Source organism: Charadrius vociferus, unplaced genomic scaffold (genome assembly GCF_000708025.1).
Source record: "Charadrius vociferus isolate BGI_N301 unplaced genomic scaffold, ASM70802v2 scaffold153, whole genome shotgun sequence".
Classification (NCBI taxonomy): Eukaryota; Metazoa; Chordata; class Aves; order Charadriiformes; family Charadriidae; genus Charadrius; species Charadrius vociferus.
Window position 1 is genome coordinate 1883261 of NW_009647939.1, and position 16356 is coordinate 1899616.

Consider the following 16356-nt stretch of genomic DNA (forward strand, 5'->3'; position numbering starts at 1 on the left):
CGAATAAAATAAATGAAAACAAATAATGCATATTGTTGCCAGCTCAGGGAAAAACTTCAAAAGACTATAACGTATAGCATGAAAACCTTTTTTTTTCCCCCCAGAAAATAGTCTTTGTACAGAGGACATTTCAAATGATCAATACACGTTGCACATGAAACGTAACAGAAAGACAGTTTTGCAGGTTTTTATTTTTCTTTTTCTAGAAGACACTACTTCTTGCTGTGGACTTGCTGTGACAGTTTAGCATTATTCAGTTTTTATATCCATTTTGCCTGTGTACGCTACTACCTCCATTTGCTATAGAGGTATATTGAAACAGGCCTGAGTAATAGTCTTTTACTCCCAAAGGTCCTGAAAACCTTGTTCTCTGCAGCTTCTAGGAACGATAGAACAAGCAGCTCAAGACAAACTTATGCAGCAGCTGGTTATGCTGCTCAAACAGTTCTGTCAAATTTTGTAGATTGTCTCATGTGACTTCTCTGCCTACAAAAATCTTTCCTTCTACTTTCATAAATCTCTTTTCAATGTATTTTCTAAGTTTGCTGCTGGCTTTTGTAAAGGATGAGTGATATGGCACGTACCAAAGAAGCAAGCCCTTACTTCCTTCAGACTGCACCATGAAACTGGACTCTGCAACTAGTTACCCTTCTGCTGATTTTGGTCATATATATTGCATGCGCGTCAGAATATTTTCACATACAGGAAAGCTAGTAGCAATGCATATTCCCTGGTCAAGATTTTTTGCTCTGTTGTAAATGGAATTTTAAGGGGAAAAAAAAAAAAGTTATTTGTAAGGCCAAAAGTCATGTGCCAGTTGACATGCTTAACTTATGCAACACTTCGCATTCAAATTATACTTAAAATTCAACCCCAAATCCAAAACTAGAGAAAGTCTGGTGATTATGTAGCTTAAAATAATCATTCAGACATTCCCTTATAAAGGCTGTGTAGTGTCTAGGTGACTCAAGGTGTGAGACTTCCTTGGAGTTTTGCGTTGAGCAGCATCAATGAGGATGATAAAAATAAATAAGTGATGATGCTATTTTTTTTCAGCTTTTAGGCTGAAATGACTGATAGGGCTTATTACTCAGCCCCAGAAGCATTCAGGAAACTGAGGTGGAGGTGAGCTAACAACTAATACACGCTGCCTCTGAGTTTCTAAAACAAAGATGGTTCCAGAGCGCATAGCGGGAAGAAATCAGAGCTGAGTAAGTGACAGGTAATCAGTCATATTGACTGAAATTCAGCACACATTTACAGTTCTTTTGACATGATTAGATTAGTTCTAGTTTTTAAGGCTCAAAAGCTGTTCTGGGGTTTGATTTTTACTTACAAAGGTTTTTTTGGTGTTTTTTTGTTTGTTTATGTGTTTCTCCACACCTGCAGTTTACAGGCACACCATCATTTACCAAAAAGGTTTTCAATTCTGATGAGAATAAGAAATGAAAACCACCATTACATCTCACCAGCAAAACAACCATTAAGAAATAATCCAGGTTAGCATCTAAGGACTTAAACTAAATGCATAATGGCCTTCACCTAAACAGCTGCAAATGTTATTTGAGCTTTTTAATCTGTCACCATACATGTACCGTGTGTATGCAAGATTATCCTCTCCTGCTTCTTCTATGTCTATGTATTTTCAGTTCCCTTTGGCAGCTGCCAAAGTGTTACATTGCAGTTAATCGTGATAGCATGGATCTTACAGGCAACAACATTGAAATAAAATGATTTCTTTGTCTTTGATTTAAATCTTTAATGTTTTCTCAGGAAAAAAAAAAAACACAAACACACAGATTATTTATATTATTATATTCTTGCTAGCTTAAATTACCAAGGCATTTCAGTTTTTACCCTGGCCAGGTTATAAGGGCACTGATTTCTGTCTTTTTAGGAAGAATCCAAAAATAACAGTTCATATTTACTTGGTGGTGTTTTAATAGTAGTGTAACAGGCAAAAGAAAGGATACTAGAAATACAAGCAGATATTTAGTATACTAAACTTGTTACATCAGCTACAGCTAATCAGCCTAATAATTAGCGGCATCTGATGTGTATTGTCCTAAAACTCGGCAGATGTGATTTAGCACAGCAGTAAGATATATTTGTGCCTCTACTAGCTGTGGTTCTGCGCCACGCAGGGGGCTGGGACCTTGCACAGGGAAGACAAAGGATGGGTTTTGCCACCATGTGGTCTGATGCAGGTCACACATACCATAGGCTGGTAAAACATCAGTTATGGCAAGACTTCTTCCACCCTCAAACTCAATGCACTGAGTTAGGGTTTATAGAATCATAGAGTTGTTATCATTGGAAGAGTCCTTTAAGATCAAGTCCAACAGTTAACCTAGTACTGCCAAGTTCACCACTAAACCATGTCCCTCATCTACACGTCTTTGAAATACCTCCAGGGATGCCAACTCTACCACTTCTCTGGGCAGCCTGTTCCAATGCTTGACAACTTCAGTGAAGAAATTTTTCCTAATATCCAATCTAAACTTCCCCTGGTGCAACTTAAGGCCATATCCTCTTCTCCTATGGCTTATTACTTGGGAGAAGAGACCAATGCCCATCTCACTAAAACCTCCTTTCAGATAGTTGTAGAGAGTGATAAGGTCTCCCTGAGCCTCCTTTTCTCCAGGCTAAACAACCTCAGCTGCATCAGCGGCTCCTCGTAAGTCTTGTGCTCTAGACCTCATTATGGCCTCATTAGATAAAGCATAAGCGTTCTTAAAAATTCCTGGTTCTCTGCTGTGGATCCCAAAGTCCGCGCCTAGCAAGAGCTCCATCTCCCCAGACTGCAGAGGTCCTGGATGTCCAAGGATCCCAAGTTTTTCAAGGGAAAAGGAGCAGAAGCAAAATCCCTTTTGAATTTGATCTTGCCCAAGCTTAGGGAAATCCACATGATGGAGCTTCCCCAGGGCTGACAACTGCTGAGCCAGGACTCTATCAGCCCCTCAGGTGAGCTAGCAGGCTGAGTTTTTGAGGAAGTCCTCTTTCTTCCTTCCCTAAAGGGAAAAAAAGTTCATCATACCTGTTACAATTTTTAAAAATTTCAGTTTAACCATTTGCTGTTTTTTCCACTTGTAAGCTGTTGTCAGAAAGCTTTCTAAAAATAAACTTCCCCATTGCATGTCAGAGACAAATTCCACAGAGCATAATATGCCCGTTACTGGAGCAAAAGCCCAGGAAATGGGAAATGCCAGTTCATTTTCTCAGCTGAAGATAGTCAGACCCACAGCTTCTGTCTCCAAAGAGTGCTGCATGGAGCAAAGACAATAGAGAATATTCTGTTTAACAGCATAATGCAGAAATAATTCTAGAAGCAGTTGTTTGGAGCCACAGACAATCAGATGTGTGTGCCCTCATACCTAGGCAAGAATAATCATCTTCTTTGAATAATCTTAATTTTTCTTTTGTATGTTGGCACAGTTTTACTAGAAGGGGAAGAAAATGCACATTTCCATAACTTCCCCACGTTTGTAATTAAGGGTTTCCCCTAGATGACATGGAGTTGAGCTCCGACAAACTGAGACCAAATCTGTTTGGACTTGAGTTCCTGGGTAACTGCTTTAATCATGCTGTTATTACTATATAGGAAAGATCCCACTATTATAACTTTCCCTTCCATTGGTCTTGCTATATGGAAAAGCGGTGGCTAAACGGTCAACTGTGCAGTCTGACTTTGTCGATGCGTTCATGTGTTAGACAATGTACTTCCTGCATCTCTGAGGGCTTAGGTGGAAAAGCAGTTGATGATCAGCTTGATGACATATCATGGCCAATAAAGAACTGTTCTGCTAATATCCAGTCTACTGATTAAGAAATTACTACCAAACAAAAAAAGTCAGTAAAAAAAGTCCAAAATACAATGAGAAAAAAAATTTTTTGGGGGTATAGATTAAAAGCTTGAATGAAATGTTTCTATGTAAATTATATAGTGGTTATAAAGAATTATCAAAGTGCAGCATGCTTTACAGATAGAAAAAGGATAGTTTTCAGAAGAAAATGTCCTTCCTTTTTCAGAATCTCAGGCAGCATGTAATTGCCATTTATCAGGTAGGTCTATCGTTAATATTCTGGTCATCACACCGTCACCATGAAATAAATCAATACACTTATTCCCTCTATAAAATTTAAATTGCATGATATATGTGAAACGTTAACATGATAAAAAGTATATTGCTGAGGATGGGACACAATGTTTGTAATGCTCTGTTTAACATCTCTGCTTCTTAAATATCTTGCAGGAGTTTTTTTTCATATTTTCTTTATTACTCTGGCACAAAATATAATAACACAATTTTACTACAATTCATTCACTCTTAAGAATGCGGTCAAACCATTTACTTTAGGATCTAAGCCAAGTGCTCTAAATCATCTCTATTGGAAGAATCATTTTTCTCTCCATCGACTACGGAAATTAGGTGCCTATCTTTAGTCCTCTGAGTCACACCTAAGTTACATCCCTAAAATCGCCTAAACAAAACATGCTCAACATCTGTATTACTCAGAATACAACCTGTGAAGCTTTGATTTTCACATGCAAATTGGGTACATTTTATGTAAATGGTTTTCCCTGAAAGTTATACTATGTTTCTTCAACATATTAGCACAATCTGAAGCAGAAAATTATTTTCAAAGATAAAAATGTGAAATCATTGAGTACAAGTGCATAATAGTTTACTGTTCTTTGTTTTAAGTTTTAGCTTACTGCATGCAGTTTCCTTAAAATACTTGTGATTTAATGTGTGATATAGACCAAAAAATAATGATACAATAGGATGGCCATCGGCCTCACATTTGCAGTCTCTTATGCTTTACAGCGAGTATGATCAACTTATCAAAATTGACATCTATGTCTTCCAATTTAAGTGTTTAAAGGTGAAATCTCTATATAAATACTGCTGCTTTTGCAATGAAATCTGTGGGTAGTGAGTGCTTATAGATCCTTCTCTTGAGAGCATTGGTGATCACACTTATAAGATCAACATATTTGCTGTGAAAGCCACTGAGAAAAAAATAATTGCCATGAAATTGAGAGAAAACTTGAAAGAGTTCCTCTAGAATATTTATGTTATTTTATTTTCATTTCTATAGATTTCTTTACGCAAAAAATAAACAAAACATGTATTTTGGACTCAGAGAAGACAGTTTCAAAACTGCTTGGTACCTGTAGCTCCTATTGCTGTCAGTAGGAATCTCTAGATTGTTGCAAGCACTTTTGGGGTATCTCATTTACTGGTGTTCCAAGGAGCAGAGGACTCCTGAAAATCTGATTATAACTGTGGTTGTTAGGTATTTCTGAAAATCACGAGCATAAGCTATTGTCATTATAACTAGATAACTACAAATGGTCTGTTTCACTTCATGTTGTGCTGTAGCCTCTATATTTTCAGAAAGCAAGGCCACCACAGTGGGAAGCAGTGTGGGTTTCTTCCTTGGATGGAAGGCCTTGGGGAAAAAGGCAGATGCTGCCAGAAATGATAGCGACACAGCAAGTTACATGGTCGTTTGTGAGTCACTTGCAACCAATTCTCAAGGCACTGCAAGGCAACCCCATGCTGTTGAATCTGTAGCCCTAGTTACTCTTCAGTATCAGAGAGCGGTGGAGATGCATGGTGTTTCTAAGCCATCCCAAGGTTACCGTGGGTAATTTCATGCATCCAATCTAATTACTCTCCTCGTTTTGAATGAATAATTTCTTCACTGCTCCCCACAGAAAACACATTGGGGTAGAATGAGTGTCATGATTCCTGCCAAAGGTTGTTGAATTTCTGTGAACCGTATTTGCTTACACCTTCTATGCAGAAGGTAGCAGACATAAAATACAATTATTAATGATAATAATATACTATGATGATAATGATGTGTTTAAAAATAATTGACTTATAAATCTTGCTGTTAATGATCAATTACCACTTAAACCTGATCATTGGGGGAAAATGAATTGGATACGTGCAGACTAACAACAGAATTTTATGACCAATAGATAATATTTAACTTCAACCACTATTGTACTCATTTGCATTTCTTGGACTATTGCATATTCTGCAATCAGAGCATTACATTTTACCTAGTGACAAATTACCTATATTCTTCATTGGCTATGGACCAGTACCAAGAAACAGCTGTATTTGTTTTCATGTTCTGCTTTGCAGCTGAGGGTTCAGCCTCTCTTAATTTAGAGCTTTAAAGAGTTTTTTGTTTCATTCAATTGGTACTCCAAAGAGTCCTCTAAGAATAGCCTTTGCTAGTATGCACTCTTGAGAAAGTTAAAAAACAATGTAAGTGTAGCAGACATAAAATTTACTAAACATTTAGTGTTTTGAGAATCTATAGTAACTGAGTATTTCTCCCTTCAGTTTATTTCTCAGGCTTTCAGGCTTTTTTTTTTTTTTAAATATTATGGTTTCGTTGGGTTTTGTGTCATTGTTCAGTCTGAATCAAATGGGGGCAAATCAGCTCTAACTGAAAGTGCTTGAAGAATTCTGGTGTGGAAAGGAATAAGAAAAAAGTAAGAGAAAGTTGGCGCACATGTAAATAGAGATCTGTATAGATGCCAAATTTCCTGTTAACTCCTTTACTTTGCGCACACACAAATCGCAACAGAAGCCTACTTAACTGTCAGGTGCTGTGACCCAAGGTTGGCTGCATGGCCTGGATTGCAAAGCATAGGCTCAAAAAAGCTACAACTGCACAAAGAAATTTAATGTACCAGCTGTACTCTGCAGCCCGGAAGTTAGCCAGTATAGAATGGCCTATTTTCATGTTATTAAATTCTTTTACCCACACCAAAAATAGGTCAGCTTCATGGAAAGTGACTGCAAAGAATAGTTCCCGATCTTTGCAAATTTCCTCAAATGCCCTGAATTTGTCTGAGAAAGCTTTACTTGGTGTTGGTCAAAACTGTGCCCAGTGACTGTGCTAAAGCTGACAGTACAGATGATTTAAATGTCCAGGGACTTTCCCCAACATTCTCATGTCCTTCTTTATGTCTTCAAAGCAAAATAAAACAAGCCATTGTATACCTTCTTTTAGTCCATGTAAAAATACCTGTAACAGCACTGTTTAAGTGGTGGTGTACAATAAAAAAAAAAAAACACAAAAAAACCCAAACCCCAAACAGAGGCTTTTTTATGATTATCTGTCAAACCTGTAGCTAACTCAGGTGGGTCAAATAGACACAGCAGGCAAGGCTCACTGAGCTGACAGTGTAGTGGCCAAACCAAGCAAGAGAGAGCTGTAAAGAGCTTATCTGGGATGGTGAAAACTCATGATCTCAGTACAGCAACATGTGGAGAGACTCAGAGCTGGAAGTAAACCAACAAAGAATAATCTATTTTAGCAGTGTTAGTATTGGGGAGCAAAAAAAAAACACTTGGGGAGGAGAAGGAGTAGACGGCCACACTGTAACAATGAGATCAAGGATAATTTTGTGTCTCCTTTAGGAGAAGAGAGACAAGACTGCATGTTGAATGTAAGGATAGATGAGGTAAAGAGGAAAGAGAAGGACAAAGGAGTGGGAAACGGAGATGCAGATAGCACAGAGATGTGAGACTTGGAAGATTAGAGATTAAAGACGAGTTACCTTAAGTCCTCCTCTGATTCCTGTAAGAGTACTGTGCAAATACTGGTCTGCTATTATTTATTCACATACTGATTTGACTATAATTTTGCTGGTGTTAAAGCTGTAGTTAAGTGAATCACTGGTATTACAATCCAAAATTATGTATGTTTATTATTATTATTGCTCAGCCTCTGTATAGCTGCTGGTTTCAGGATTGGCTTACAATTGCACGGGTCCATCTCTGGAGTCTTTGGATTCATGTCTTCCATCACACCTTGAAATGGTTGTTTAAAATATATGTTCAACTCAAAAATACAGTTTTAGTTTACCCAAAGTCACAGGTAAATGGAAATCAGACCTTCTTAAGATTTTCTGACATTAAAAGATTTAAGCTGGGTTTACAAAACCAAGCTGGTGCTTTTTTCTCTTTATGTCTTATGTCATAGTGGTTAGAAAATTAACAAAGATGGAGTAGCGCAGCCTTCAACCTTCCCTCCCTTCCTCATTCAAAGCAGGCTCTGCCTCAGTCTCCCACCTAATCATTGCCTGCAGGCTAGTCTGCAATGAATCTGACCACCTGTCCTGTGTAAGTATCTCTCATTTGGTATAAAATAAGTAATTAGTTGCTGGAAGTGAATTAAGACATCTTGTCTGCCAGGCAAAATCTTTAATCAATGAAAGATAGACTTGTTTTCATTCTGAGAGCCACGCCAATGCAGATACAAGTGCTGTATACAAAGCACAACAACTTTTAACAGGAGTACCAAGAGAAAGCCATACTTCCCTATCTAAATTGCAGTGGGTAGAATAACTTCCCAGAAAGTTGGGCAGACTGGTTAAAATATTTAATTAGGCAGATCGGAGCTCTGAACCTTAATCCCAAGTAAGTTTTCTAGCAAATTGGCCAAATAAGGAGGGAATAAATCTTTCTTGTTTTCTTTTTAATCAAACCTCTGTTTTCATTATTTTAATTTTTTAGGTTAATGAACAGAGTAATTTCTTAATCTCAAACTCCTTTTCTGTAATTGTCTAATTTACTACTAGGTGGGATCTGTGTAGTATTCTGAAATCTTTAAGAGCAGATACAAATACAGGAGGAACTTCTGTCTCATAAGCCACTTATCCAAAGCAGTGGGTTAAAAGATTTTTCTTTGTAGCTCATGTGGACCAGAAGACCTTTAACTTGCACTCTGTATCTGATCCCAATTTTGCAATAAAATACGAGCAAGACTGGTTCAAAGCCACATGAATGAAATCAGCCACATTGAGTTTACTGAGTGAACAAAATTGACCTGCTTTTATATAGTAAAATCTATGCTAAACAGTGTGTGTGCAATTTCTGTGATGCACAAAGCTTCCCAGAATATACAAATGAATAACTATTATAAGAGTGCTCAATCCACAGACTGTGTATGCATAAGTATGTATAAGCAGGCTGTTTCAAGTTGAGAACTTGGTTGTCTTTTAAAATATTTCTACAGGTTTTAGTACTTGAAAGTAAACCTATTAAAATATGCTATTACCAATAAATAGTCACTGAAAATAGATGCTATCTAAAGGCTAATAATATGCAAAATCTATTCCTAATGTCATAATTGTGAAATAGGTAATAGATCATCCAGATAATAAATTATTCAAGGAGCATGCAAAGGTTATATAATTAAGAAAAAAAAAAAAAAAAAAAAAGGCTAGATCTCTTTTATAAAGGTCTTTTTTACTTGCACTGAAATTCCTGAAACTCCAGAAATTGCATCAATGCAAGACATTTTATTCTGGTTTCTGACTTGTCCATTTTGTTGACTTTTCTAGTTAAGATTGTTTCCTCTTCTGTCTCCAACGGAGAGTTTAATTATTCTGTTAAATGCATTGTACTGGCCACTCTTGCAATCCAGATCCAATTAGCTGCAAACTCCTACAGTACAGACAGGCAGATGATCTGCAAGGTCCCAGGAATGATCCTTCAAACTTGCCTTCTTTAAGGTGCCATTACCAGGGAGATTAATAGTTGCTTTTCTGTTTCCAAGCATGTTAGCATTTCTGGAAATTTGCCATGCTCTTTTATGCAAACTAACTTGATGGATTTCTCTGGTATGCTTCTGGAAAGACCAATGACAGCAAAAAAACCCAGCCCTTGTGATGTCTAGGCATTGCTCTACAGCCATCTGAATATTTTAAATCTGGTTGTAAAACAGCCCTGAGATAATGGTTTCTGACCATCAGAAAGACACTTTTTTAAAGCCAAGGTGTGCACAAGTAGATAAAACTCAAGTCTTGGGTCCAAACCTTAACTCATTTTTCTTCTATTAAAAACAGTTTTCAATCATTCCCCTACAATATTGACGTCTCCTGTGAGTTGGAAATGAGATGATTAAATATAGGTTTAGCCAAGCAGTTCTTTTGAACAAAAAAAAAGTAAATTAAGGGAGCGTCCCCTTAAAAATAAACCCAACTTATTGCTGACTTCATAAGACACTTGAGAATGGTCTTTTATTTGCTAATATCAGAATAAAAACTGTAAAAAAAATTAAAATTCAACTGCATTTCTTCTATCTCAGGGCCTTATCCTCTAAAAATATACTTATGTCATATTAAAATAATAAGATCCTATTCCTTTGACTAAAATGATTTGCATGTGCTTTTATTGCTCAGCATATAAGGATTTATTTCTCTAAATTGCTTTCACAGTCACTCTGTCATCAGTGAACAAAGGAAAGAGACAGGAAAACTGAAGTACAATAGCCTTACAATAGCCTTACAAAGCTCCTTCATACCACTTCACTTAATTGGTTTGAGTCCATAAAGTATAATTTATACCAACTAATTATACAGTTTTTGTCATTTAAATTTTGAAGTAAATATAACCCGTCCATCCTTTCTTGAAGCTTACTCTAAGAGTTGGCAACAAGTCATAGCTGTCCTTGCAGCTAGCTCAGACTGGTCTAATGCTCAATGCGTAAAGGTTAGCCCATTAGCTTCCAGGAAGTTTGTACCCAACTGTCTTTTTACTTAACCAGCTATCGTGTACATGAGTAGCTGAGAGAGAAAGCCCATCAGTTCCCTTCTGGACCAGGGCGCATGCCTACAGATAAACAGCTTTTATCCACTCTCCTCTGTTCAAAAGCAATGTTGTCTTATACCAAATTTTCACTTAATTGCTTGCACATCCTTGCTATGATAGGAAAAGTACTTTCCCTTTTGGTCTTTGCCTTATATTTTTCTGGTTTTGGCAAGCATCAAACTTTGATATGAAACATTTATTTTAATATTTACAAAAAAAAGTTTTATCTTTAATAATGAAACATGCACAGTAATGCAGAAAGTCAGTGTACTAATGAAGAGTCAGGCAAGACATACATAAAACACTTTTGGAAATAAATTTCTGCTAATAAAATCATTCAGATTCGTTTTTCCTTCTAGTTATAAAGAAAATATCAGTTTTCTGAAGTGTCTCAGTTTTCTGAAATGTGGGCCAATAGATACCTGCAGGTCAAACAACTCTGACAGAAATATATAGTGTTTAGAGGTTTTCCCTTTGTTACACTCCTCATTACTGTGAGACATGCAAGGTGGGAGTTCCCCACTGAATATGTTCAAAAGCACAGGTTCTAAATAAAAAATTCCATGTTCAGCAGGATAGTCAGTAGTTTTTCATCACTGGATGCTGATATCCCATCCTAACCTGCCTGTCTCCTGAAAGGACCCTTGATGAGATGAAGGTGTTCCGTGATACATTTTTTTGGCAAGCTTGTAATGTATTATTTATCAATGTAGCTTCTTCCAAGTATTAATAATGTATGTTCTCCCATTTCTACTGTGAAATCTTTATTTTTCCTAGCTTAACTGAGTTCAGAAAATAAATTTAAACTTTATTCTGTGATAATTAATATCTTCTTATTTGATAATCTATAGGATGGCATCTTTGATGTAAGCCATTTGGGAAACTGTAGTCTTGATTATGTGATGCAAAAACTACCCTGCAGCAGTTAGTGTTAAAGGACCTTCAGCCTCTTTTTTCAGTCTGCACTTGGACTTCCTGGCTTTGTTGACCAACGATGAGTAATGCGATGCTGGAGGTCTCAACTCCCAGTAACAGTGAGGGATCTTTAGGTCTTGCCAGGCCTGAACGTGGCACCTAACTGGACCTGATTTTGAAGGCTTATTTTTCACATAAACTAAAATGATGCACAAGTATCCTTTCAGGTATGGTAGTCAAGCAAATGACAAACTCCATTTCCTGGCAGGTAGTTACTCTGAATCATTGCAACGTTTTCAAAGAGCAAAACTGAAAAATACAGTTACTGTATTAAAAATAAAATTCATACTCAAATTTTTTCTATCCATTATTTTTGTTTAGCTGTAATTAGTCTTGTGTCTCTGTGAATTTCACGCACCTTATACATCATCTTACATACTGCTTAACCAAATCGGACAGGCTAAGTAAACCCCCACTGATCAGGATTTTTGCTTTTACTATTTCGGTTAAGAAGAAGTCCTTAGTTTACAAGAATGTAAATATGTTGCCTGTAACACATCCCAAAACCAAGAATGTGTCAGGTAGCTGTCTGCTTCGATCAAGCTTTTTGCAATGCACTGGAGTCCCTATATTGACATTTTAGCTTGTAAGCCATGCTAAATGTTTATTATTTTCAATATTAACACAAACCTCCAATATTATTCTGTTCTGTTTTGTTGAGAGTCACTGCTATAATTTGGCTTCTGTGACATTTGATATAATAGAAAGAAAAGGTTTTCAAACCTATTAGCATGCAAAGCACAGGACAAGACTGATCTCTTGTGATTTTTTTTGCTCCTTCATAGCAACAATTGGGCAAAGACGTCACAACTACAGTGTATGCATTAAATGAGATGTCAAGGCTATCTTCTTCAAAGAGGATGATATACTCCATGATTTATCTGTGCCATGAAAACTGACATTATATGACTAGTGTATTTTTTGCAACACCATAGTAGATGAAGGTATACAATAAAATAGGAAATTAATAAGGTCCCTAACAGGAAAGAAAGTAAATATACAACTGAAAATCCGACATGGGAAAGAGCATTGGGCCCAAGCAACTTGCCAAAGCTCTGAGTTTTTCAATTTCCAGGCAGTTACGCTACTCCATCTTGCTTCCGCAGTACCCTTCCAACAGCAGGGGTTCTAGCTGAAAGGATGGAGCAGACTGCAGTGCTGGGCGGTTAAACCAGCATTGAGGGCGAGGACAGTGAGAATGTTGGTTCAAAGAAGCTCTCTGGGATGATTTGCTTGTTGAGCAGATTTGGAGCATCCCACAAGTGTTTTGACAGGATGTCAGGAAATACAAGGAGGCACCAGTGGCTGTCGTACATGTGAGTTCTGACAAAATTAGGTAAGACTAGACAGAGGTCTTAGGGGTGAAATTTAGGCTGGCAAGCAAAAGCTGAAGTTTAGGACATTCATAGTAGCATAGTCTGAAATTGTCACACTATGTACAATCGGGGAGAAAAAGACAGAAAGGCAAAGCTTTAAATGCCTGACTGAGAAAAAGATGTAAAGAGAAGGGATTCACATTTTTGAAAGTAGGTGCACTTGCTAAAGAATGGGTGCCTATAAAGAAGGTGCAAAATTCATTTTGGCCATCTGAAAAAAAAGGCTTCAGAAAGTTTAAAAACTTTCCTATGACCATTGTGATTCTAGCTGAAAAGTTCAGGAAAATTTGCAGGTGTTGGAAAGCACACAATTCAAAAAAATGCAAAAATACACAGTTCAGATAAAGGCTGAAGTCACCAGAATTCTGCATTCTTCACAGAATAATGTTATAAAAGGTGATGGTATTCCAGTGGGAAATGCAGAAATGGTAGATCACACAGAATCAAACTAGGGTCCAGTGAAGAGGAGAAAGAAAGCCACGATATAAAGTCAAGCGCTAAAATGGGAACTAGTATGGGCAGCTTTAGTGCCTCACAGTAAGCAAGAATATCAGCATAATAGGCATGTTCAAAATCTGTGGGAAAGAACAAAATCAGTCAGGCAGCACAGTACCAAGGAGCAAAACACACAGGAAAGGCAAAGTAGACCTTATCCATGGAGGAATAACAATGGTTGTTAAATGAAGCTCGAAGACAAATAAGACTTAAAGAAGAGAATAGTATTAACACTAGCTAGTCAGAAAAAGTTCTTTAGTTCTTCTAAATTTTGCAGCAGCCGTAATGAATTTAAATGCAATATCTGTGCAGGAGCAATAAGAGCCAAAGTTACATGATGCTTGTACTCAGTTAAATTAAAAGAAAAGAAAAAAGTGGAAATAAATAAAATTGTAGGTTATTGCCATAAAAAATCTGAATGGGATAGCTGAGACAGCTAAATTCCTGTGGGTGGTGTGGATGCTACCTAGGGACACCATTTTGAAGACCCAGAGCAAATGCACAGCACCCATTAACAAGCAAGTCGGTAAGGGTAAACAACATAGCTAATAAAAGCAAGAACACATTTTTCAAAAAAATGAAGTTGTGTCTCAGGGAGGACAATAGAAAGAACCATAAAATCTGCTTTATCTATAAAACCACTATAAAGAAGACAAAAAATGAGTTTGAATAAATCTCTGACAAACAAGCTAGTAATAATTGTCTTTTAAAGACACCTGGAGGCAAAAGCTTGAAAGGAACTGTGTAAAGCCAACCCAAAATTGAGATATAGAAGTGCTCAGAGAAGATAAGATCACAAATGAAAAACCTAATACATTTTTTTCTTTGTGTTCAGTGTAGAACAACTGGGGAATTTTTCTATCCTGGAACGCTTATTTATGGCGGACTCATGAGAAAGTTAAATTAGCTATAGAAGCAGTTGTGGAACGAACAGACACAACAGTAACAAATCATTTGGATTAGCTGTTACATGCCCAAGAGCCTGAAGGATGAAATAAGTGAACTATTATGATGTGTAGTATTTTGCTTCAAACCACTGTGGCACATGAAGGCTTGGAGGTGCTAATATAACACTGATGTTTTTTCCCCACAGATTTCCAGCGAGTCCAATGGAGCTAAGGATGGATATGACTGACATGCACTGGGCAAAACAGTAGGAGCAGGACTAATAGACTCACGGAGAATATCCCATACTAAAAAAAAAAAAAAAAAAAAAAAAAAAATCAACACAGCTTTTCTAAATAAAGGTCATATTTTGCAATGCTTTCTGAATTCTTTACAGAGGTCAACATGCAGGTAGATATGTGGGGATGAATTCAAAACAAATGATGGGAAGCTGTTAATATATGATTAATCTGTGCACCTCACTAACATAGGAAATTTCACATAAGTTTCAAAGCAACGGGGCAAATTCCTGAAAGGGAAAACCATTGGGGGTTGTTAGATACAAAGACACCATCTGGGCTAAAAATGGTTAGAAACTGAGGAAATGTTGTTTGGCCTGTTCTTACGTATAACTTCTAGATGTCAGTGTGAGAGAGAGAAGGCAGGGCCAGACGGATCTTTGTCTTAACATGGGCATTCTTACATGCCTGCAGAAATGCAATATATTTTTATACTGAGGAAAAGAAGAAGAAGAATACTTTTTATATGAGAGAAAACTGTGAAGTTTCAGGTGTGGTTTGGTACCTAAGAAGCATTTCTAATACATAAAATGGGATTACAATTCACGTGCAAGAAAAGAGATACAAAGTAAAAAGCTGCCATGATCTTACTGCAAATGCACATGAATGTTCTAATATGAATTTGCCTTATTAACAACTTTTAGCAGCTAATTGTTTTGGCATAGTTATCAAGGTTTATGCTTGATTAGTGTCTGCATTTCAGAGGTACAGAATATACAAAACTTCAGTAAATTTAAGGAGAGCAGCAAGTGACAATCCTGCTAATCATGCACAGACTATGAAACTCTTTAAATTAGCATACTTCTGAAAAGCCTCATTTAAACTAATTGATATGAAACGTTATAAATTGTCAGTGGATGATCACTATTTTGAGGCTGTAAGTGTTTTCAAGGACAGAGATAATCTTCTGGGCCAAGAGGTGTAAAAAATCTGTTCCTGATTATCCTAACAGCAATGCTTAGTGTCAGCCAGTTCTGTCTTTGGTACCTGGAAGTCTCAGGTTATAATCTTTTGCCATTTGGAGGGGAACATCCAGTTTCCCTTGACAAAATAGTACTTCCCAAATAATTTTTAAAGTGTAAATGAAATGAACACTCAGGCTCAGGCTGGCCCTCTGGAATGATGACAGATTCCCTCTTAAACATTCAAAACTCACACTTCCAAATTGAGCTTTATATTATTTAAAAAAAAAAACCCAGTAAATTCTAATTTTTTTCATCATATACTGTTCTTCTTCCAGGATCTCAAGTTCTTATTTAAAGGATTTTTCACATTATTACTTTCAGTCATGCTTATTTGAAAATTAGTGCATTTGGAATACAACATACTCTTAGGAAATCTGGGCGGGTTGTCATTGACATCCGTGAGAGTAATGTTTACAGTGGTAGTACCAGCTAGTCCTCCCAGCTGTCCTCCCATGTCCTTGGCTTGGATTAGAACTTGATATTGTTCTTTCACTTCTCTATCCATATTTGGCAAAGCTGTTCTTATTACACCTACAAGAAGAAACAGGAAACAGAAAGAACAAGTAAACAAAGGGCTGTGATTGTCTACTATTACATTTTAATATTGGATCTCTTGGACAAGAAATGGAGCTCTTCCTAAAGGGTTGATAAGAGAGTTCACACAGAAACATGCAAATCATTTGGGCTTTTTAAAAGTGTGCTCGTCAGCTATTCCACCATTCAAAGTGAC

The 16356-nt window shown here is 37.0% G+C and overlaps 1 protein-coding gene across 1 annotated transcript in view; it reads right to left on the reverse strand.

Moving 5' to 3' along the window:
* The window catches only part of CDH12 (cadherin 12, type 2 (N-cadherin 2)), a 95493-nt gene that overhangs the window by 52234 nt on the left and 26903 nt on the right, over positions 1 to 16356 (reverse strand). Inside the window, exon 4 of the mRNA XM_009883162.1 lies at positions 15990 to 16157. Within this exon, the coding sequence (XP_009881464.1) occupies positions 15990 to 16157 (168 nt within the window). The remainder of the gene's footprint in view (positions 1 to 15989; positions 16158 to 16356) is intronic.